At 43.1% G+C, this 24,559-nt stretch overlaps 2 protein-coding genes across 2 annotated transcripts; one reads left to right on the top strand and one right to left on the bottom strand.

Moving 5' to 3' along the window:
* The first annotated feature begins 12,734 nt into the window (after window positions 1-12,734).
* On the top strand, window positions 12,735-19,048 carry LOC147850949 (uncharacterized). The gene is made up of 14 exons (XM_087335881.1): window positions 12,735-13,044; window positions 13,719-13,839; window positions 14,420-14,590; window positions 14,807-14,952; window positions 15,027-15,126; window positions 15,241-15,365; window positions 15,497-15,577; window positions 15,660-15,763; window positions 16,296-16,517; window positions 16,603-16,840; window positions 17,689-17,833; window positions 17,974-18,170; window positions 18,400-18,456; window positions 18,728-19,048. Exons 1-14 carry the CDS (start codon window positions 12,746-12,748, stop codon window positions 18,798-18,800), a joined length of 2,079 nt encoding a protein of 692 aa, XP_087192007.1. The 5' UTR covers window positions 12,735-12,745; the 3' UTR covers window positions 18,801-19,048.
* Window positions 19,049-20,276: 1,228 nt separating this feature from the next.
* Window positions 20,277-23,193, bottom strand: LOC147850948 (hyccin). Its single transcript, XM_087335864.1, has 2 exons — window positions 22,452-23,193; window positions 20,277-21,467 (listed from the first exon to the last, which is right to left on the bottom strand). Exons 1-2 carry the CDS (start codon window positions 22,820-22,822, stop codon window positions 20,387-20,389), a joined length of 1,452 nt encoding a protein of 483 aa, XP_087191990.1. The 5' UTR covers window positions 22,823-23,193; the 3' UTR covers window positions 20,277-20,386.
* Between the last annotated feature and the right edge of the window lie 1,366 nt (window positions 23,194-24,559).

The following is a 24,559-nucleotide window of genomic DNA, read 5'->3' as shown; positions in this document are numbered from 1 at the left end:
CCGGAATTGGCTTGAGATTCCACGGTACATGCGGTACCGTGAATATCACCATCGGCTCTACGGTCGTCGGGTCTACGCACCCGATTTCCTCCGGTGAGAATGCGAAGGCTTTCCCGTGCCTTCCGAGCATTCTCCGGAACCGGTCTTCCTCCGCCGGCAGTAGGAACCCGCCCCCACCGATCTTCAGCTCACGGAGCGTCTCGTTGGTGAAGGTGTGTCCTATGCAGGCCGGATTCCGTAAGCTGGGGTCCGATGCAACCCCTTTGATTCGGGATTCGCTGCCCTCCGGTAGGGGCGCCGCAACTGGCCTCACCTTCCGGTCCACAGTCTTGTACTTGGTGCTAACTCGGGCCGTCCGTTCCGACTCGAGCCCTCGACCGAAGTCCGCGATGACTTCGTACATTTTTTCTGAACATACCGGTATCGCCCGGTCCTCGATAAGGTCTTCTTCGACTACCCTCCCCAGCATTCCCAAGGTGTCGTCGAAGGAGACTGCCTCCACGGCTCCGTTGATTTCTTCGTCAGGGCCGAGAACTCCGCACGCCCGAAGTCTCCCCTCCGCCTTGGTTTTCTCTCGGCCGGTGATGCCGACCGACGCACATGCTCCGCTGTCGGAGAAGCAAAATTTCCTACCTATTGTACACGTTTTTTTTGTACAGATGTGGGGTTTTCCCGGAGCATCCGGACTGTCGCGGCCCCACGCCTTGGCAGTCCTCTCTAAAAATCCTCTCGGTTTTCGGAACCGAGGGAGTCGCGGTTACGTTCGTGGTTCGGCCGTACCGTCAGAAACTGGACCGAATGGCGCCCGTCTTGGCTTTTGACCCTCGCGTAGGCCGAACCGTTGTCCAGCACCTTGGTCTCCATTCGCGCCGCCGTGATGTACGGCTCCCCCAGTATGACCGGATGCGAAGATGTCTCCTGCACGAAGAAGTGCTGGTCAATCTCGACGTCGCCGATCTTGACTCGCACATTCGGACAGGCCCCGTGCAGCTCCTCGGTGGCACGCGTTGCCGCCCTTATTTTCCACCCGTGCTTGGTGTTGATCGGCCATTTGCCCTTTTTATAGAAGTCCATGGACATCAAGTTGATCTCCGATCCGTGGTCCACCAAAGCTATCACCGGTTCCTGGACATCGCCGATCTTCACCGGGGTTTCCGTGGTCGCTTGGGCCCAGTGTGGTCTCGAATAGTGGCTTTCCGCCCACTCGTCTCCCAGCGCCATGTCGTCTAGGTGCGTCGTCCGCACTTCCACTGGTCTTTCCGGTTCTGTCTCCGTTGACAGCCTCTTCCGTTTCACCAAGTCCACGATGGAGTCGTGGAACTCCTTCTTGGCGATTCCCAGCACCTCTCGTAACGACAGCTCCACCTTGCTGTCGAGGATCCGTTCCTCCAGGACCTTTCGTAAGTCCGTGGTCCTTTCTATCTCCGTCCCCAGACGGTACCCGCCCTTCTGGGGTTTATCTTTCGTACCGGGCCCGCCGGCTTCGTCCCGTCGTGGCCCGGACCGGGTCTCGTATCGTTGTGAGGGCCCGGTCGTCCCGGGCTTCCCCACCCGCTTCTCTTCTACCAGAGCCCCGTAGTTCTGGCAAGCGGCTTCCACGAAGCCCGTCCTTTCCTCGACCGGGTCGCTCCACCCGGTTATCTCCCGTACTCGTTTCTCCGCGCGGTCCGATTCCTCCCCTTCAAGCCTTGCACCGGCAAGGCCTCCCAGCATCGTCGGCCAGAATCCGGCTTTGCTTTCCTTTTGGGCCTCGCCGCCCCCGACTCGAATGCCGGCCGACGCCGAGTAGTGGACGGTTTCCGCGTGTCGGGCCGCTGCCTCTTCCATCAACCTTTTCATACCACCTCGCCCGTCGTTTCGGCTCAGGGCCCTTCGGGTGTCGCTGGCATGCACCCGCCCTTCCCACAGGTACACCACCCTGTCCCTTAGCGCCTCCGCGAAGTCGCCGCAGTCCTTCCGAATGTGGCCGACTTCATCGCACCACATGCACCTGTTTCCTGCCGCCGGCCGTCGGTCACGAGCCGGTTCGCCACCTTCCCTTCGGGCTTGCGCGATTTGGAGGTCCTTTACCGCCCTCGTCAATTCCTCCAGCGCCGCTCCTCCGGTTGAGCCTCTGACTACGCCGGTCGAAGCCGAACCGGTTTCCAACCACTCTCGGGTCTCTTCCTTCCGCACCTGTGGCGCTGGTTCGAACTTCCTTGCTGCGACCGAGCCCGACCCGGCCGCCCCGTTATCCGCCCATTCTCGCCGTTTGTCGAAACGGCCACAGACTTTCTTGACAGCCGCCCAGTCGGTGGTGAGCCCGTCTTCGGTTTCCAGCAAGAGGCCCACGTGCTCCCGATCCCGCTCGTCGACCGACTTGACGAACAGCAAGACCCGGCTCGTGTCCAGGATGGTTCGGTCGAGCGCCGAAAGGCGCGCAAAGTTTTCCTCGAACTCCCGGAGGAGTGCCGTCGCGTTTCTTCCCTTCCCCGGGGACTCCACCCATTCCATGAACCTTCGCTTCGAAAGCCGGAGCGCGTCGTCCAGCCCGTATTTCTCTAGGAGCCGGCCTTCGAACTCCTCCCAGGTACGGCTCTCCGCCCGCACCTCGAGCACCTCCGCATGGATGCTCGGCATTGCCACTCGGGGAAATCCGGCAAGACGCCTCTCTTCCGGAATGTCCCGCATCAACATTTCTGCACCGTAGGACGCCAGATACTTCGTGGCATCCCTCCCATCGAACCGGCCGATCGTGCCGACGACCGCCTCAATAGCTCTGTCGAGGGCACCGGTGCCCTCGCGCGCGTTTACAATCCGATCCACGGCCGAAGCCATGGCTTCTGCAAGATCCGACCCCCTCATCTTCTGCTCTTCTGCCGCCTCTTTCACGTCGGGTTCACCAAAGATGTCGAGATATTACGCAAGTGCGTGTGGAATCGAGGCGGGACCGCGGGGGTCTCGAACCAAAGAGCAAGCGTGGGGGGGGAGAAAGAGAGAGAACCGGCTACGCAGGACCGGGGATACACAGGGACACGGCCCTTCAGCACGGAGAACGCGAATAGAGACCGACACAGACAGATGCGAATGACTTAATATGTATATTAAGAAAATGGCTAACACTACTACAACCCTCGATGGGGCACAGGTTGGTTACAACCGAACAGGCCGGCGAACAGATGCCGATGCCTGCTCGCTTCGACGCACAAAACGGGCAAAAAGGGGGGGGGGGGGGGGGGTAGCCGGTTGGAGGCGCTGCCGGAAGCACTCGGGCGTTCCTCGAAACAGCGCGAGCCTCCTCGGAACCCTGCACAGAAAGCTATGGAGCTCAAGAAGGAAGGAAACAGAGAGAGAGAAGCGTCCAGAAACGGTCCGACAGCACTTCGTCCTCTCCGCGCGAGATCCCCTGCAACAGCTCTTTCCTGCTCTTATATAGCCCGACGAGCAGGCCGTCCTGTCATCTTTATTCCCTGTCCCTTTCGAACAGGGATCCGCTCCGTTCTTCGCGCATCCGCGTAGTTACGCCGCCGACTCGTGCCGTCCCTTAGCTCGCGCGCGCGACCGAAAAGACTGTTCGCGCGGTCTTTGTCTCTACCTATGTTAGGGCCCGTTCCTGCCGATTATCCCCCTAACTCGCTTCTTCGTACTACTTGGAGCTTGCGCGCGTGAAGAACCGGTTCCCACGCCTAGGTGCGCCGATTCCGCCTATGGACGGTTTTCTTCACGACAACGCGTGGCCTCCTTCGTGGGATTGTTCGTGCCGAGGGACTCGACGAAAGGGTTGGCTGGGGTATTTCCTTGGTATGGTCGCAGTCGGAATCCATTCACCCAGCTTTTGACAATTTCCCCGGTGAGGGTGCTGAGCTGGAACGTGCCGTTAAACTCGTCAATAATCCAAAAGGGGCTGGTCCATCGAAATCGTAACTTTCCTGGCATAGCACCGAGTCGCATCTGGAAAATGAGGACCAGTTTGCCTATGGTCAGTTCTTGTTCCAATCCTTTCCGATGTCGGTCCACAAGGGCTTTCCGTTGTTGTTGGCGTTGTTCAAGTTGGGCCATGCTCGCTACTCGGTCCTCGCCAAGTTCGAGGAGTTGTTCCAGCCTCAATTGTTCGAATTGGGCCTCGGGGAGCCGTGCTTTAACTTGAACTCGGAGACTCAAAACTTGGAACTCGATGGGCATAACGGCTTCGAGACCAAAAGCCATCCGAAAGGGGGTGGATTGAATGCTCGTTTTGAATGTAGTGTGATAAGCCCATAGTGCACTATGGAGCTTGTCATCCCAATCAGTGCGGTTCTCGTTGAAGATCTTCTTCAGGATTGTTTGGAGAATTTTGTTAGTTGATTCTGCCAATCCATTTGCATGAGGGTAGTAATGCCGAAATTTACTGATGCTGTAGATCATACCGAGGGCGTCCCGTTCGGTGGTTGAATAGTTCTTTTCCGCGGCCGAGAGACGTCGGCTAGCATAATACACTGGTCGATACCAATTTGGGGGCGTCATTGCATAAGTGCGCTCCCGATGGCGATAGCTGATGCGTCCACGAAGACGTGAAAAGGTTCTGACCATATCGGGGGTTGTACAATTAGGGGCATGCAAGAGCATTAATTTTAATCCTTGGTAAGCCTCATCCTTGATTGAAGTCCATTGAAAGGGAAGTCGATGCACCGCCGCGTGTAGTGTTGTCGCGAAATCGGCCAGGTGGCGTATCATCCGGCTGTGCCATCTGATTTGTCCCAGAAATCGGCTGAGGCCTTTTGCGTTCGAGGGTGCGGGGGCGTTTAGGATGGCTTGTACTTTATCCGGGTCCATGGCGATACCTTCTTGACTGACAATGTGCCCGAGTAGGTTGCCGCTTGTGACCAAGAACACGCATTTTGCCGGGTTTAAACTTAACCGAGCCTGGCGACATCGATCAAGACAGAGACGTAACTGGGTCATGTGTTCCAGTCGCTGACCATATACGGCGAAGTCATCGAGAAAGACTTGCATGAACGCCGGGATATACTCGTTAAAAATTTCGGTGATGATGCACTGGAATGTGGCCGGCGCCATTTTAAAACCAAACATCATTACTTCTGCCACGAAAACACCCCATTCCGTGACAAATGTTGTTTTCTCCTAATCATCTGGGTGCATTCTAATTTGGTTGTAACCACTAAACCCGTCTAGAAAGTTGTAGCATTCGTGACCTGCCACCGTGTCGAGAACGTTATCCGTGAACAGGAGAGGGAATCCATCTGTGACCGTTGCAGCATTAAGCTTGCGGTAGTCGACACAAACTTGGATTTTCCCGTTTTTCTTAGGGACGACTATGATTGGGCTTAACCATGTGGCGCGTTTTACATGTCGTATGAACCTGACTCAGAGGAGCTTGTCTATTTCTTCCTTGACCTTAGCTGCATTATTGGGGTTCATCCGGTACCGTCTTTGCTGAACCGGCCGAGCGTCCGGGAGAAGATGGATCTGGTGTTGGTAGTATTGTGGGTCCAAACCCTTCATATCCGTGTAAGACCATGCGAATACATATTGGTAATCGGTGAGTAAATGTATGAGGGCTGCTCGTTCGCCGGCTGGTAAGTTATTAGCAATCTGTAGGGTGCAAGGGTTCTCGTCCGAACCGAGGTTCAGTGTTTCGAGCGTTGATGCCTTCACTCATTGGGAGATGGCGAGTTCACGTTCAAAAGCGTCCCGAGTGTGTCGTAATTCTGCGATGGTGGTGGGATCGGGCTCATCCTGGGGAGGTGTATTCACCTTGACTTCCCCGTCTAGAGGTGTGTCGATGACCGTCATGGCGTCGATTTCGAAGAGAGGTATGACAGTGGGATGGTCTTCTAGGAAGTCATCCACCTTGTCATTGGCTAACTCGTCGAGCATGTGCACCCCTTCCGCGTATAACGGCGAGGTGTTGTGGGGCGTGGTTACGCATTCTTCGGTTATGATCCAGACCTTGGTCTTTCCTCGGCGAAACGAGATCATGTTGCGCTGCCAATGTTGTTTGATATTTGTTGTGTGCAACCATGGTATGCACAGTAACATTGGGTAAGCCCCCTCTGCTTCGAGTAGTAATACAACGGTCGAGATAGTGAACATGTGCCCTCCTAGAGTAAAGTCGAGGTGGCGGATTAATCTGATGGGGCGAACCGATCGTATGTTGGCCATCCGAAGCCAAAAGGGGCAAGGTTCCCATTGATTCAGGCCGAGTTTATGACAGGTAGCCTCGCTGATGACATTCACGCCAGAGTCGTCGTCGATTATGCACCCGTGCAAGTCCCTTCCTTTAATCATAATTTTTATGGCTGGATTCTGCGCAACCATGAGGGGTAGACCCGTTCCTGGCTCGGTCAGGTGCACAGGTGGCGCGGTGGAATGGGTGTTGGCCGTGAGTGTAGCCAAGGTGTCCCGAAAACACGGCATGAGTGGTAAGAGTTTATGCAGAAGCAAGGAGATCCTGGAACTGGTAAGGGCGTCCCACAACTGGTCATCTTCTGTCGACGTGGATGGTGCCGAGGATTGTGTTGCTCCAATGGTCGCGTCTCCCATTTCTGTTTGCATGCACACCACATTGTTTTTGTTGGCCGTATCCATCCATTCTTTGGCTACTTGCTGGACTTCATCTTGTACTTGCCATGGGGTAGCCTGGGCTTTACTGCGTGTTGTGACGTTTTGCATGTCGGCCATAATACTATTCACGGCAGGAGCCTTTCCACGGTCTATTGTTTGGCATTGCGTAGCGTAGTGACCGAGTTGGTTGCACTTGAAGCAGGTAACGGCAGCCGAGTTGTTGGTGCCAGCCCGATCTGTGTGTGTGGGGGGGTGTGGTTGATTCTCGGCCTCGTGTGTTGGTGGGTTGGTCCAGGGCGCGTTCGAGCTGCGCGGTTCATTTTGCGGGGGGTCCCGACGACGGTTGTCGTTATTCCTTTTGTTGTTGCGCGATCCTCAGTGAGAGTTGCGCTGATCATTACGGGAATTTCGCTGATCGTATCGGTCCTCCCGATCATCTTCATTCCGATCATAATCGTCGTTTGCCCGATACTGGTCATCGTGATAGCGATCACGGCGGTCATTCGATCTCCGTCGGTTGTCGTTTCGGTAACGGTCGTCGTCCTGACGGTAATCGTCGTCACGACGCCGTCTATCCGGCGATCGGGGTCGTTGGTTACCCTGGTTCCGGTAGGATTGTCACCCATCCTGACGAGAGTATGTATCCCTGGGCTCGATCTGGCGAATCGGGGCCGTTGTTGTGCAGTTGAGCATATTGTATTCACAGTGCTCGACAATGTGAGATCGGGACTAGCAGATCGAACACTGTGGTCGGTGAGGACATTCGAGGGCCAGATGGCCCAATCCCGAGCAAACTGTGCATTGAAGCGCTTGGCGGAAGCGATTGTCCTCCTGGGGAAGGGCGCTTTGAAGTGAACTCATAGAGAAAGACGTGCTTTGCTGAGTCCGATCGAGGGCGAGGACGCGCTATGACTTGCTCGATCGTTTGGTTGGCAAAATTAGTAAGTGCGAGAGTCGTCCGTAGAGGCTCCCGTAGGCTGGACAGGAATGCGTTCGGAATGTGCTGTGCAGAGACATCGTCGGCCACTTGTCTGTAGAGATCCCGGAACCGGATCGTGAAATGTGCGACCGTCTCGTACGGTTCTTGTCGCATGGAAAAGAACTGTCGGAGCAATTCTCATTTGGGCACCTCGCGATGGAACAGTTCTAGGAACTGCGTGCGAATGTCGTGGAAGGTGACAAACTCCCCTGTGTTGAGGCCAGAATACCATCGCGCAGTTGGTCCATCGAGGGATAGCGTAAACTCGGCAATTTTTGAGGCCTCGATTTCGGCAGGCGAGAGTCGTTGTGTTGAGTGGTTTGCCTGCTAGGTGGACACGAAGGCATGGATGTGCGACTCCGCGTCGGGACTGTCGGTGTATCGTGGGTAAGGATACGGCATGGTATCTAATTCGGGGTCTTCCGGTAAAACCGGAAAAGGGTTAGGGTCAGGGTGGGTGACCTCTGGGGGGGCTTGGTGGAGAGGTTGGTGTGGACTCAACTCGCGACCGAGTAGTAGGTGGCGAGGATTGCAACCGGTGAGCCTCTGATATTTCTTGGAAAAATTGGTTCATGACTGCCGAGTCGGAAGTGCCTTCGACTGGCTCAGGGCGTCGGCCAAATGGTTGAGACCGCTTGGTGCGATTAGGTGCCGTAATGGTGGTTGAAGGTTGTCTTCAACGTAGTTCGTTGTGATCTCACAGCTGTAACCGGGCGTGCCAAATTGTGTTAACCGTTCTATTGGAAACACCTTCGATATGCCTACAAGCTATCGGTATCAAGGGAAGTGTAACGTGAAGACTTGCGCACAGAGGTGCCATTAGGGGAAGAAAACGGAGAGCATACCCGGAATAGAGCCTGGGTCGTATACGTAGTTGAGACCTTAGAAACGACGGCACACATATGAAAACAACAAGAGCTAATAGATATGTATCACTGCAAACAGTTAGCGATGATTACAAAAACACGGCCCACAACCGGTGACCTTACAAAGCTCTTATAACTATGAAACGACCTCGCCTAGGCTCTGGATATCTCTCTCCTGCCAAGGTACGCAGACCTCGGTTTATATACTTTTTCTTTTTCTTCATACAGAGTCGAGCGGTCGGTTGTCTATGAGGCTCGAAACTCAGCGTTTACCTAACTCTACCTTACCTACTCGCCTTACCTACTGACGTATTACATTTAATTAATTTATATTTCTGGCCTATGGACAACATGGGGAATCACAAAACCACTACATTGTGACTTTACATGTAGCTTAAGAACCTCTTAGTAAACAATAGTGCGAATTGAAGTAAAAAAGTAAATAAATTTGATAGAGGAACCCAAACCACCTCCTGACCACCCCCGATATATAATCATGGCATAAGCAATCTACCATCGATGACCCATATCGATGAATACATATTAGGATGACTAGTACATTGTTTGGGAGGGTGTGGGAAATCACAAAACCACTACATTGTGACTTTACTTGTTAGGAACCTCTTACTAAACAATAGTGCGAATTGAAGTAAAAAAAGGTAAATAGATTTGATGGAGGAACCCAAACCTCCCGACCACCCCCGATATACGATCAAGACTTAAGCAATCTACCACCGATGACCCGTGCTGACGAATACATATTAGGATGACTAGTACATTGTTTGCAAGGGCATGGGAAATCACAAAACCACTACATTTTGACTTTGCATGTTAGGAACCTCTTATTAAACAATAGTGCAATTGAAGTAAAAAAAGGTAAATAGATTGGATAGAGGAACCCAAACCTCCCGACCACCCCCAATATACTATCGAGACATAAGCAAACGACCATTGATGACTCTTACCAACGAATACATATTAGGATGACTAGTTCATTGTTTGTGAGGGCCGTTACGCCTCACATTTATACATCTTCCCAATCTCCTTGAATAGGCACGCCTTTGTAAACGAATCTCCATCTATTGATTTTCAAATCATGTAGACTTGCATGTATGATGTACCTATCATTCCCTCTATCCAGTCACATAGTCCGTTTCAAATATTAGTAAACACACCCTTCACTTATGTTTTGAAAATATTAGTTACCCACCCTCACATTATGTATGCATAACACTACAATAGAAAGGAATGCCTACTAAACCAAACGGCATCAACATATCTACTCATTTGAAACTTTACTTTCTACAAATGGTTTCACTAAAAGAGGCTACTTTAGTTGGGCATTGCCCAATACATACAAGCAAACATCATTATTGAAACTTACGATAATTGCATTTCTTTATGTGAGTATTATGTGCACTCTTGAAGTAACGGATCTAAATGCTACGATTATTGCCACATAACATTCATGTCTTACCTGATACCTGCATGCATACGTCATTATTGGGACCCATGACAATTTCATTTTCTTTGTACAAATATTTTGTGTACTCTTGAATAATGGGTCTAAAAGCTATGGTTATTGCTTAATATCACGTGTGAAACCTCCCAAATTTTCATGTTGTTTCAAATATAGTTGAAGCATTGGAATGTTTCAAATAAACTCTTCTTTAAAAGTTAAAACTTTGCCATGCAAGACTAACATAAAGAGGTGGATGTAAGCAAGTAAGAGTCATACAAGAATGATCAGACATGATTTCACTCCCGATATGGGTGATCCTAGACTCCAACCCTCTCGATATGATGATTGCCAACATGTGCCCAAAACTGCCCCATCATCTATGGTCACTTTAATCATCATAAGAGTTATTGACTTAGCTTGTCCAATATTATTCCATCTAAAGAGCAATCAATTGCATGCTTGTAATCAATAGAGCTCATTCATCGGTTCTCACAGGTTACATTGTTGTAGCCTCCTATGTTTTCGTGAAATATCATGCATGCGTGTAAAACGTATGTAGGACCACTAGGGACTTGAACCAAAGAAGATGAAATTGGGTTTGAGTTGTAAATTTATGAACGCTCGAGGATGACAATGTAGCTCAACAAATTCAAATTGCCTTCTCAAATATCTGACAAGGGTGTATATCAACAAAGGTCACGAGAAAATTCTATTATGGGAAGAAGGTGTATAAATTCTAAATGAAATAATTATGCGAGTGCATTCCGAAAACTTTGTTGACTAATGCATGTTTGTGTGCGATTGTAGGTGTATTTGTATTGAGACCTAAGCTTTCATGTAAGTATATAAGAGTGTATGTAGATGTGAATGTATAATCATGAGTTTGAATGTAGGTATATTTTTGTAATTGTTTATATGTGTATGTATGTGTGAATGTTTTTATATGTTATTTGTGTGTATTTGTATACGTAAAGAAATGTATGTTTATATGTTAATGTATGTGTGCGTGTATGCTTTATAATGTCTAAAGTAAGGCAGGTTTAATGTTTAAAGGTTTAATATATTGGGCAATGTGAGAGGTATTTGGGAAATTTAAGTTTCCTTCCCTCTAGAGTCGTGGGTAGAGTTTAAAGCTTAATTGAGAAAAAAAGGGGGGAAAGAAAAAAGAAAAAGAGAAGGAATGGGTAAAAAGGTGGAGAGAGAAGAGAGTAATAAGGGCAATGTTGGGTGACGTTAGTTGATGTCATGCCAACGAGAAGTGACAACAATGATCTCTAGTAGCAACAATGGAGGAGGAGGTGGTGGTGCGTCGTTTAATAACGATACCCGTGGGTGGCAGTGGTTGCAAGAGAAGGTGGCGATCGACCACACGAGAAGTGACAATGGTAGTTGACAAGTGGCTGCATTAAGAATGACGATCGTCGTGGCGGGGCGATGAAGACGAAAACGGAGGACTAAAGGCCTTTGAAGGGAGCCTTCGATCAAAGGAAGCCTTTAATTGAAGGCTACCTTTGACTCAAATGTAGCCTTCAATTGAAGGCTCAAATTTCATCAAATTATAAATGTAACATGGAGTGGCTCGAATGAAAGATAGAAATGTTTGAAGATGAAATGGAGTTACAGAAGGAGATCCTTTATTTTCAGTTCCAAAGAATAACAAGATGGCTTTGTTGCGTTTTATCGTTTGTAGATGCAAACATCTTGCTGATTTGCAATCTTGAGCTCACGTGGAGAAAACGGTAACGGTTTTGCCTTGATAAAAAATTCAACCTTGCCAAACAAAGAACTCTCCTCCTCCTCCTTTTATATGTTTCAAGAGGGGCTTTACCAAAATAGTAAGTTCTTTTTGTAGTACTTGACCTCGAGACTCGAGATGCAATACTTTTATATATATAGTAACACTTTTATTGCTAGTGGGAAACCTCAAAGTGAGGTGAAAACACACAAAGAATAAAGAAAAATATACAATGTGTCGTTCTGTTTTAACATTGACACAATACTTTTCCATTATGTAGATTTCTTTCTGCCCTTTCATGGTTCATCGCATGATTTGAACCCTTGACCTTTTATTCATAATGTACCTTTCTTTGACAATTGAGCAAAGTATTTTACATGTCTTTAACTTCACTTATCTTGTGAACTTCTTTTCATGAGCATCATCCCTATCTGTCAATCTTATTATATATCATTAGTTTAACTTATTTCCTCATGTGCGCTCCTCACACCATTGTTAGTGATTCAGGAACCATTTAAAGGCTTGCTTTACTCCCAAGTGTTCTTTTTTGTTGCTTCTCTTTTCTCTTTGGTGGAGGATATGAGCTTGGAAATAACAATCGGCGGCGGTTTGGTTTGAACCGAACCGAACCACGGCTTAACGGTTCGATTTGAACAGTTAGGAACCACGGTTTAAACAGTTACACGGTTTTTTATTTTTGTTTACAAAATTTTTAAAAATTGTTTTTAAACAATCTTTTCATGTTTAGACCTTATTCTTGCATTTTAGGAACATCATTAAAAACCAAAAAATTTATAAAAATGAAAGATTCAAAATTTAAAAATTTAAAAATTTGACCTAAGTTGAAAACCGAAACCGAAACATGAAACCGTGGTTTTTACGGTTTGGAAATTTTGGAATGGTTCGGCTTAACGGTTTCGTCGTTTAGTTCGGTTCGGTTCAGGTTTCGAAATTTTTAAATGGATCGGTTTTGACCCTCTCAAACCGAGCCGAACCGAGCCGTTGCCAAGTGTTACTTGGAAGGGAGGAGAGATGAAGTGGAGGGCATCGGAAGAAATAAAGAGAAGTTCGCAGGGGGCATCGCAGAGAATAAACTAAAACTCGTCCAAGAATCCCTCCCAACTGAAGAAACAGAACAGGAGAACAGAACAGAACAGGACATGGCAGCAGCAGCAGAATCAGAAGAAGAATCAGAAGGAGGAGGAGGAGGAGCTGGTCTCATGAACTCCGAGATTTCCAAGATCATCAATGCCCTTGTCGATCCTCTGGTATCCAAGCGTTTCGAGGCCCTTCAGAACACACAGGCATGGCTTCTCTCATGTTCCAGAACAGACGGAGCCGGGAATGAGCCCGACGGTTTCCCTCGCGTGGTAGAAGAAGTCGTGGCTAAGCCTCTGCTTAGACGCTTTGCTGATCAATCTGAGAAATGTCGTTGCCTCTCCATTCGTATATTCTCAGAGTATGTACATTCCGTTTGGTTCTGCTTGCTTTTTACCTTCATGCATTTCTATGCGCTCTCCCTGTGTTTTCCCACCATTTCTGCACTCTGTTTTCTTCCACCATTTTCTGCATACTCTTGTTTCGAAAACCATATATGTACATACTCTTTTATTACGTATCATTTACTCCTACTAATTTTCGAGTTGCATCTGCATACTTCTGTTTTGTTATCTTTTCCATACGTTTTCTTGTACCATTTACCTTTGTGTGCACATTATCATACCTTTCACTATTTGTACCATTTACATCCTCCTTAAATTTGTCTTCATTTCCATACATTCTTGTACCATTTGCAGAAGTCCTTTTTGTACTGTTTTCAAATCCTTCTTTTTTGTTGCATTTAGTCATTATTTAAAAAGTATAGAGTATAATCTGTTGGCATGGAATAGTCTTTCAAGTTTCTAAAAAAATGATGTGATGTTTAAAAATAGGGTTAACACATGAGAATTGTAAGTAATGGATGCGCATATTACAGAATAATAGAATGCAGGATAATTCTTTTTGTAGACAATATACTCTCTTTGCAGGAAATATGAAAATTTTAAATGTTTCTGTGTGGCAATATGAGCTGGGTAATTACAATGATAATCTTCCTGAACATGGTAAAGTCTTTTGTTTGAACCTTTGTTACAGCATCTTGAATCTCAGTCCTCGGTCTATAGCTCCTTTACTTCCTTACATTCTTCCAGTTATATCAGAACGCTTTCCGCTAGAAAGAATTCAACAAAACTCAACAAATCTGAATGTTGAAGAGGTACCTGGTGACTTGAGTTTCATAATTAGAGGAAATTTGGGTAGCTTTTAATGTATTGTGGTCATGCCAATATTGTTTTGGGCACAGATACAGCGTTTAGAAAAGAAAATATCCAAGCTTTTTAAAATCTCTGCATATGATATCAGGAATAACTCCAATATACCCACAAATTTCTCATTATTCCTGAAATGCACCTGAGTTTTACATCCAAGCTATTTAAAATCTGTACATATAATGGCAGGAATAACTCCAAATACCCCCAAGTCTCTCATTTTTTCCCAAATGCACGTTAGTTTTGTGTTATTTCCCAAATGCTTTTTGTCAACCCTGAGAAGAGAAAGAAATGGAGGATGAAATGACTAGGTAACTGTTTAAAATAGAAAATATAATTGAGAAACAAGAACTGTAATTAACCATATAATATTTACTCAAATAACACATAAATTCCTCTCTGGGGATTGACTGCACGGCATTTTGGAATATAACAAAAGCGCAGAGACATTTGCGGAAATAAAGAGAAACTCAGGGGTATTCTATAGTTTCCCACCCAATAATCTAACTATGCTCTAATTGGTAATAGGTCCAATATAAAGCAATAACTTTAGAACAGAGTGAAGAGGTTAGACTTCTATTAGTGCAGCTTGTTCACCAACTGCTCAAACAAGGAAGGAGGTTGATTGTTCCATTTGCATCAGATATTGCGTCGATTCTAATGTCTGCAGCGAGTGATAAGGATCCCTGTGTTCTTGTGGTATCAATATATTTGAATCATTTTAAACTCGTGAATATAATGTTTTATTTATGATTACAAACTCATTGTGTTGGTTTTAATAAGCTTGCTTTTTGTTGAGGGTTTGCCTTGTTGGATAAAAGTTGTTTTTTTAATTGTTTTTTTTTTTTTTTGCGATTAGACAAATAATGTTTTCATGCATTTACATGATGTGGTGACTTCTTTATGCTTCTACAGGAAGTGTTTTCAACACTAAGATTCTTTGCAGAACTTATTGGAGATAACCTGAAAAGCATCTCCAAGAGTCTTATCTCTGCAACACTTCATGCCCTCCATCATAAACGATGTCGTGTTCGAGTTGCTGCTCTTCAAGCTATAGAAAAGTAAACATTTTTACTATGAAGTCTGAGGTGTTTTCTTCCATTGGAAGTCTCAATATAGCATGTAATGTGAGCAGGATAGTCCCGTGTGGTGCCCATTCCTGCATTTATGATCTCACGGCATATCGGGATCCAAATATTATTCCTATAAGAGACTTTTATCATCCAAGCATAAAGGTATTTTGATCTTATTAGAAACACACATACACACATAAAATATAAACACTTTTAGCCACTAGAATCTTAGACATGACCCAGTGCTTATCTCATATTTGTTTTGTTTGTGTACAGACACAATATTTAGCTCTACTTGCCTCTGATAGGTCTCTGATGGTAAGGGAGGCTCTTTTGAGAACTGTGGCATGTTGGTTACTTGAGTTACCAGAAAGGAGAGAACATGAAGTTCGTCTCTTACCGTAAGTGTTGAACTGCAAAACACAAACAAAGATGAAAAGCGTTAAACTGCAAAACAAAGATGAAAAAAATTGATATATATAATTCAAAAAGAGTCACCTAAATGTGGCTTTCAATTTACTCATATGAGCAGATATGTATTAAATGGCTTCAGAGATGAGAATAAAGAGATTCAAGACTTGGCGTTTGATCTTATGGAATGCATAGGACAACAGTAAGATAAAATATATTTGTGTAGTTGCATGGGTTTTCTCATTGTGACTCTTAAATGCTTAATTGATTGGGAAAATATACAGGTATGAGAAAGAGAATGAAGATGAAGTTAGAGATAAGAAACAATATTTACCAGAGGACATTGAATCTAGTAAAAAATATACTGATATATCACCTTTCCTGAAACGTATGATTGCATACTATTAACTTCTCCATTAATATAAATTTCATTATCAGACTTGAAGTTTGTTGGGCGAACTTTTGTATTAAGCAAAATAAAGGAAGCATTCCCTTAAAATATAGAATATTTAACTAGCAAAAATGCTCAATAGTGAATCTGAAATGTGGCTTACTATGGCAGAAACATCCTTTTTCTGGGGGGGAGGGGAGAGATACAAATTAAGAAAGAAAGAAGAGGGTAAAGATTTATGATTATATCTATTACAAGGATGAGAAAGAGGTTGAAATAATTGTAGTAGATAGGGAGGAATAAGTTAAAAGATAAAAGCTTCACTGAGCAAAATTTCAAGAAAAATGGAAGAAATGGTGAAAAGAGAGAGACCCAGGATATGACTATGGTTGAAATGCAATGTTGTAAAGGACACGTGAATGCTATATAATGCAAGAATGCAGGAGAATGGGATTTTAATCCTTTTACGTTTATATTCGGAAATTCTATTTGTAAAATGACATAGTGATGTATCTTTGTTGAATGACAGAGAGACCTTGTCTAGGTGCAAGGATAATGGTGAGAAGCTCATTTGGCATTTTATTTCATGCATTGAGTGCCGATCTTCAAGCATGGCAAGATGAACCTAAGATTCTAGCAGCAGAATTGCTTTATATTCTTATTGTGTTTGTGGAAGACGATGCAACCATGCATCTTCAAGCCATGATTATCACAATGATCAAAGCATGCTCCAATGCTCTTATTGAGAAAAAGTTGAGCATCTTAAACTGTTTTCAATGATATTCAGTCTCCCAGAACACCCGTTGTCAATTAATGCGTCATTTCTAAATTCATACAGATCGAAGAATGTGCACGAGCTTTGGGGTGTTTCATTGATCCGTCATCGTATTTGGAGATTCTGATACCGCATATTACTGGCGAATACAATACAGATGCATCTATGCTGGAGACAGGAAAAATATTGAAAGTGTTGTCTTGGATGATGATGGGAAGCCCTCCTGTTCTGCTTACATGCCACATTCCCGAGATTTGTTCTATGCTTACACATCAAAACCTGATGACAAGCTTGCAGCAGTAATACACGATCTGACAAATTGAAGATGTTTTTTTTATTGATATATTCAGCAAAGTTAGAGTATATGAATGAATAAGCTCTGATATAAAATTGAACTCATGACTAGAGAGGATATATACAAACAGAATCCTGAAAACACCTTTTCTGAAAACGTGTGTTGTTTGAATCTAGTTATTACATGGAAATATGCCCTGTCGCATCTGTATAGGAAGCGTGAATGGAGCATCTCTCATACTGCATAAAATGGACTACTGAGATCATAATCTTCACTAGCACACACCATCAATAACAAAGACTAGTTTGTATTTCCTTAAGATTGGCCTGTACCATTAACAGTACGACCTTTTTCTTTTTTATTATAGTTATATCAGGTCTTATCATCATCTGTAAGGGTAGAGTTCTCTGTAGCGTATGAAGACCCACACCTGATGATAGACATTTTGGTGAATTCCGTTACTTTGATGGGTTATACAACATTAGCATTATGGCTGACAGGTGCGCATTCTTATTGGTTATCCTTCCTGACATATTATTGTCAGGAAGAAAGAGATACGTGTCTGTCAGTGTTTTGGATAGTGATGCTGGATGCTTTATGATTTGGATGGGATATATGACTGGGTATCTTTTCGACATAGGATCTGAGAGTTAATCATTTTTCACTTCCCACAAGGGCTTCATACGTAGATTCTTTGAAATCATACGGCCGTGCAATCTAAAATTTTGTTTTGGCATACCATAGAGTAAGGCACATCAATGTCACCTGGCACGTGTATGTATGACTTTTTTTCTGTTTTATAAAAAATAAATAGAGTGAGACTGAGATTGATTGAATATTTAAATTTTACAGGGAAGTACATTTAAACATACTCTCAATCTTGGAAGTCATTGTTGCTGCATTCAATGAAACCTGCAGAAGTGAAGTTGTTACAATGTTGTGGATTTTATTGAATGTGTATGCTATCGGGGAAATCAGGAAGAAGTCATGCCAAGAGGTTTGTCATCATGAAGTCTTGATAACATAGAAGCATGAAAGCTCATTCGTTCCTGGTTTCAGTTTATGTGTACCTAATGTTTTGGAGATTCAGAAACAAGCATATTCTAATACTTTGTAATTGTCAATCTATGTCATTAGAGGATTAATTTTGCCTTGGAAAGGCTGTGTAAGTGCCTCAGCTTTCAAAGGAAGTGTGATTTCATTGGAACATATTTGGATGACCTTATTAGTCTTTTGGAACCGCCACAGAATTGGTCATCAATTGCCGTAGACCCAATTATATGTGTACGACTACTTGAAGAATGTATTTTATTGCGTAACCCTGCCATTTCAAAGTGAGTCTTTAATCTGTTTATTATTAACTTGATTGAGCATATTATATTGAATTTCAATATTGAGGAACAGACCTTTGAATATACTCAACATAGCTGCATAGTTATAGCTGTATCGTTGTATGTTGTTGGATTTCTAATTTATGTATCTTGAAGTTTTGCAATTTGTACACATATCACGGCATTTAACATCCATGTTACATTTTAATTGAATTGATTTTTGTGCCTTTAGGCTGTTTAATATGCTTGAAGAGTTTGCTAGCTTGAACAAAGAGGGCGCCGAAAATGGGTGAGTATTTTCTCAGTATGTGAATCTTGTAGATTTTGTGATGTCCGTCATTGCTTATTTCATGTCGTCTGTTCTCTTGATCTCTAGCTGACATAAGTTTATTATATTTCTTGTTAGTTGCTTTCTTGAAGTATCCTCATTTATAATTATTCACTTTTCTGGGATATGCTTCTCTGCATTGATTTTCATATAGATTTACATTTGGCTTTCATATATCTATTTGTTTTATTCATGGTATTTTGCTCGACAGCCTAACAACTTATTTATGCAGATGCAGTAGGTTGACAGATAGAGTTGCTCAACTGCAAATGAATCACACATCAAAAGAATTACTAACTCTGTAAAAATCTTCCCAGTTGCGTATTTGTAAATATAGACTAGCCTAGTCACCGTTTCTCAGTCATCAAGTGTAATAGTGGAGTTACGAATTGGAAGTTAACATAATCCATCTTGGTAGCAGTTTGAGAGCAAATTGATTTAAGATTCTTCTTGTAATCAGTATCATACACGTTGATTGGCCTCTTCTTTCAATCCATTCGTTTGTTAGGCGTCTATTTCAGTAAAATAGATGGAATTTAATTTTGGATATTGATTATTTTCCTCTTTGCACACAAAATTACAAAATATATAATGTCATTTCTTGCGTTTGATCCATACAATGAAACAGCAGAATGAAAAGCTTGTTTAACCTACACATTGTTTGGTTGCCCAATTGTTGGTGGGTGTTCCCAGGTGAACTAGGAATTTTTGTTGAAAAATAGACATCATTTGATATGAATCAAGTCATAAATTCCTTCATTGTATTCTTGCTGCACAATGTTACAGCATTTGGTATTCATTGTTTATGGGTAGGGCCATTGGGGTACTAAGTATCTTCTGCACCTATAGCTCTAATTTCTCAATGACGGTGTAAATGTGGCCCTGACAGAATGATACCATTGAAAGGGCCACTGGTAGATCATTTATGCCTCATAATATTGGTTAACACCTGCATGCGCTTGAGTGTGGATGACAACATAAAATGTTAAACTTGTATTAATCCAACAAAATGGAAGGTAGTGGAAGAGGGCACAACCTTTACATGAAATTGTATGCCATTAGGATTTAGTTAGATCTCCTTAACATGGATATTGCTGGAAAGAAAGAGATTTCACAAAAACTTCACTAATCTGTATATACATGTAGAGTAGGACGGTCATGTATGTATGTATAGAATTTGTACTAATGGAAGCAAGTGAGCATATGGGTAAGAAGTTCCACAAAGATAGTGATAATAAAACCCTCATAATTCAGTGAGGTCACAATTCCAATATCTATCCACCATTCTGTGTATAAGCATATAAAATTGATTGAATATTACAACTGTGGGATCTTATATGTAAAATAGAGATGTGTTCTATGGTATATAGATTTACCATCCACAGTGAATGTTTTCCCAAGACTGAATGGTGTTTATAAAACATATTACATCTAGTCAAGATGAATGCCATAGTAACATGCATAAAAGAAATGACCACACTCATCATCAGAATCATAAGATCAGGAATTACAAGATATCATCCTAGATCCAATGTTCTCAAATAGCCTCTCACGCTCTTTGCAATGGAGGCAGTGGGGGAAAACAATGAAACCAATGCTAGGCTCTTGGGTATGTACACAAAGATATCCTGCTTTCAATGCATTGACCAAGAATGGACATGGATCAACTACATAGGGAAGAACAAATTTTTTCCAGTTTTGATATTGTAACATTTCACCCATACTATAAATCTCTTTGTAGAGCGGATGACAAATCTCTATAGAGAGCTTTGATACATGGCAAAACAATGTAAGGCAAAAATAACGTTATAGGAATAACGTTGTATACATGAGAAAGTGAGCATTTAGTATCAGCAATAAACTTTGTGAATAGGTAATAATTTTCCATTTTTCATTTTAATACAAGCAGATTTTTGGGTTTCTGTGGTTTTGATGAGCTAGGGGCAGAATTTACCGAGATGGGTAGAGTGTTAATGGCTATTTTCGATGCCAAATCCAACCGCAGAAGGCTACGAGTGGCAAGTATGGCTTCTGGAATGAGATCATGAGAAGCCCTGTGATGCAAAGCTTCTAAGGCCAAAGATGCCACACCTTTCACTTCTTCGGAGTTAAAGGGTGCCATCAAGCAATGGCCTAGTATCCTTATTATAGGCTGAAGAAACTCCCACTGAAGTGGGATCCTTGCTCCGTTCCCAGCTTGCATAAGCTGTCTTGCGAAATCAACATTATTTAATTCTGACGAATCAATTGAGTTCGAATTTGATGCTTGCATGAAAGTTGAAGACGCATTAGGAATGTGATTGGATTCACAGGCTTTTTCGTGATGAGTTGGAGAGTTATTATTGACCAGCAAAACCTCATTTGAGGCTTCCTTCAAAGACATGTTACGTGTGTGACTCGATTCACGAACTTTTTCATGATGAGGGAGATACGTAATATTCTCTACAGAAACCTCCCCAGGTTCAGGAATCTCGATCTTGGGAAGACTTCTAGCTGATGATGATGTGCCAAGATGATAACTTGAGTCCAATATTCTTTTTTCACTTCCATTTTCATGTGTTTTTACTCTACCTTCCACATCTTCATCAGAAAAGACGCTAGCCCATCTGAAAGCAGATTGACAAGCCTCAATCTTAGCTTTCGGGGGCATATAAGCAATCCTGGATAAGAAAAGATTTAGAGCCACACCAACGATACAAGCTCTCTTGGTAGCTTTGACTGCTTCTTGAGGCTCTAAAGATGGTGAGATTAGCCCAAGAGGTGGCTCTGATGTTTTTGTAGAAGGAATTCGAGGGGCATGATAAAGGCTTGGGTGTGAAAGATCAGAAATGCTAATTGTGAGTGGGCGTCCATTACGAACTTTTGTTTCTGAACTGTATAATGCTAATAGAACAGCTTCAAATCCTGCAAGAGAATCATCCCCGTGTGTAGTGATTCTAGGAAGATAGATTCCACAAATAGCCGGTATATACCTGGTCAATCGCAGAAAGTTAGAAAACGCCTATTAGGTGACCCAATAAAAAGAAGCAACTGTTAATAAAAAAAAAGGATCGAGGTATAGAAATCAAATAGGTCAGAGAACACTTTGGCAAAGATGAATTCTTATAAAACCAACCTTACAAACTAGTTAAAATAATGGAACATTTGATAAGTAATGAAAAAATGATGGTTTAGGGTGCTGCAATCTCATTTCTCAAATTTGCATAATTTTCCTGCTCCAATATCCTCCGAAATGTTCATAAATATCAGTAAATATGTAATGGGTAGACAATTTTGTCTGGTAAAATCAATTAGGGTACACTATTCATGAATCCAAAAACTGTATATTCTTTATTGCTACATCTCAAATCAAGTCCTTCCCAACTTAACACTAATGATACAAAAACAGTTTTCTGAAACCACCGTAGCAGATACAACATATCCAATAACACATCATTGAATGGATGCAATGGAGACACATTGATCAACAGGCAGCTTCAGAAAACGAAACAGAAATATTTAAGCAATAAAAAAATAGTGCGTTTAACTCTTTATCTTTTGGTTAAATCTCAAAATTTTGCTAGGATTATGCACTGTGATTCCCATGGTTCCAATACAATCAGAATTGGATCCATTGAATGATTGTTAAACAAACTTTATGTACAGAAACCCACTTAACATTGTAAGATAACATGGGTTAAATGACAAATCACAATAAAAAAGATTTGGATTACGTATAAGGTTTCCAAGCTTGTGGTTTTCATCTTTTTCATCATAGAGATTCATTTTCCCTCTAGCCAAGATGCCTTTCTTGAGATAATCTTTTTAAAAGAACAGGAAGTTTTCGTTTGAAAAAAAGGCCCCTGAGAATAATGTCTCAAAGCTTCAGATATTCAGGTTTCGAAAAGAACTCTCTAATTCTTAATATCAAATATCAAATTGTCGATGAAAATCAAGCTTTCTTTGAAGTAAATTACCTGAGAACAACATCTTGAAGATCCGGCTCTTTCGTTTGGAATGTATCATAGAGCCATTGGCAGAGGGGATCTTTTCCATGACCCGATTTTGCACTAGAAATGCGAGAAATAATTAATTGAGCAATGGTCGTGTCTTTTAAAAGCAATTTGGCTGGCCATTCCGATTCTTGCAAAATATTGAGAGAATCCAGAGGACCAATCAGATTCTTCAGGGCTTCAACACGCTGGCGTGCTTTGGTAATGGCTGCCCATCGCGATTGCAAATGTCCACCCAAACCACTTTCGCCCATCTCTTGTTTACTCTTATCCTTGTTTGCATGATTCCTTTCTCCTGATGATGTTGTAGACAATGATTTGAGGGAGAAATCCATCTCCCAGGGTCATGAATGTTTTGTATGAAAAGATGAATGGTTGTATGATAGAATATCTTGTGTGGTTTTGTATATTTGTTCTATATGATTTCAGAAATCTGCAGTTGATTTTCTATTCTCCCTCGCTCACTATAGAAAATAGGGTTTTCCTTCACTACATTCCAAGGATATTCTGTATCACTGGAGATTAGGGTTTGCCATTACGTCATTCCAAGGACATGCATACAGCCCCCTTTCTCTGTCTGTCTGTCTCTCTTTCTTTCTCTCTCTATGAAAACTAGGATTTCCTAGCAACGTGCTTCTCTGCATTGAAAAGTCAAGAGGATAGGCAGGCCCTATCTATCTATCTTTCAAAAACATTAGGGTTTTCTTATATGTTGAAAGACAGCTTCTTGATGGGCCCTGACACACTCTCTCTCTCTCCTTCTTCATCAGAAATCTGGATTATACCTCTTCATACACACTCTCTCTAAAACAAACACATTGACAATTAAGGATGTTGTTCTTCCACTCCTTCACGTTCATTGACAGTTAGGATCCCCTCTCTCTGTCTCTCTGTCTCTCCCTCGCTCCCTAATGCAAATCTTAAGGGTTTTTCTTTATCAGGTCTATCTATCTCTTTCTGCGCAATCAAGGAAGACTATATGATTCGTTCTGCTTCTTCTTCTTCTTCTTCTTCTTCTTCCTTCTTTTGGATCCGTTGGGCTCTTTCTTCTTCTTCTTCTTCTTCTTCTTCTTCTTCTTCTTCTTCTTCTTCTTCTTTCTTTTTACTAATTGACTTTGTCGTAGCAGAGTCCTCTGTTTCACAATACTAAAAAAACAGAGAAAAGAGAAAACAGAGACAGTAATAATAGAAAAACAGAGAGAGAGAGAGAGAGAGAGAGAGATTGTTTGGAATGAAAGCTATTATTTTGAAGGGGGATCATCTCAATCACTTTTGTCTCATCAATCATACTTTCTTCCTTCCTACACAATTGTAAGTTGTTGCCATTCGATCGATCGATCCATCCGATTACCCGATAGGCCGCCACGCCCCCATCCATCATACGGTTTCTCACATTGACTCGTCGATCCATCATGCACTTACCACTGTCGGGGATCACACAATCAATCGTTTCTGGCCAACAGATCATCTCTGTCGATCTTGTAATAATCGTCGACAATCCATCCATCCATCCAATCCTCCGATTGTCCGTCGGTCCAACGAGTTATTTTGGTCGATCGATCGGTTTTTATCATATCGAATTCTCGATCTACTTGACACACAATATATGGTTAGAAGTCGTTCATGGTGACTTGTTCATCCGATGTTCGAGAATAGAGTTTTCACTTCGGTCGACATTAGCGACTTATTGCTCGATTGATAATAAGTAGTCGATTAATCAATCATAAATAGTTGTTCTTAGTCTATCTATCAATAGTCAATTGATCAATCATAAATAGTTGTTCTTCGTCAGTCGATTGTTAATATCTTGTCGACCGAGCGATTGTAAAAAAAAGCTTGTCAATGTTGTAACTTATCAAGCGACCTATCGTAAGATCAAATTATTGAAGGATATTTGGAAATATTGGTCCTAGGCTGTAGTAGGGATTTCATTTGCTTATAGTTATTTTGAACAAAGACAAATTTCCAACCATCAACCAAATCTCACCGTTTGATTTTACTAAATCATCTGAAATTGTTATTCGTCTACATCTCGTTTCTGGCAATTCATGAATGAAAAAAAATTCTAGCCA

The sequence above is a fragment of the Azolla caroliniana genome, unplaced genomic scaffold (genome assembly GCF_043228905.1).
Source record: "Azolla caroliniana isolate FFs.n. ecotype wild unplaced genomic scaffold, voAzoCaro1.0.p SCAF_20, whole genome shotgun sequence".
NCBI lineage: Eukaryota > Viridiplantae > Streptophyta > Polypodiopsida > Salviniales > Salviniaceae > Azolla > Azolla caroliniana.
Note: the sequence above shows the minus strand (reverse complement) of the source record. Positions and strands in the feature narration are given on the sequence as shown.

What these genes read in the sequence shown, in the direction of transcription:
- LOC147850948 (XM_087335864.1), bottom strand. Translation starts at nt 22,822, where the DNA reads ATGGATTTCTCCCTCAAATCATTGTCTACAACATCATCAGGAGAAAGG. An exon ending in CTTCAAGATGTTGTTCTCAG is followed by an intron (nt 21,468 to 22,451) that starts GTAATTTACTTC and finishes GCGATTGACCAG; the next exon opens with GTATATACCGGCTATTTGTG.
- LOC147850949 (XM_087335881.1), top strand. Translation starts at nt 12,746, where the DNA reads ATGGCAGCAGCAGCAGAATCAGAAGAAGAATCAGAAGGAGGAGGAGGA. An exon ending in AGGATCCCTGTGTTCTTGTG is followed by an intron (nt 14,591 to 14,806) that starts GTATCAATATAT and finishes ATGCTTCTACAG; the next exon opens with GAAGTGTTTTCAACACTAAG. An exon ending in CTGATGACAAGCTTGCAGCA is followed by an intron (nt 16,841 to 17,688) that starts GTAATACACGAT and finishes TAAATTTTACAG; the next exon opens with GGAAGTACATTTAAACATAC.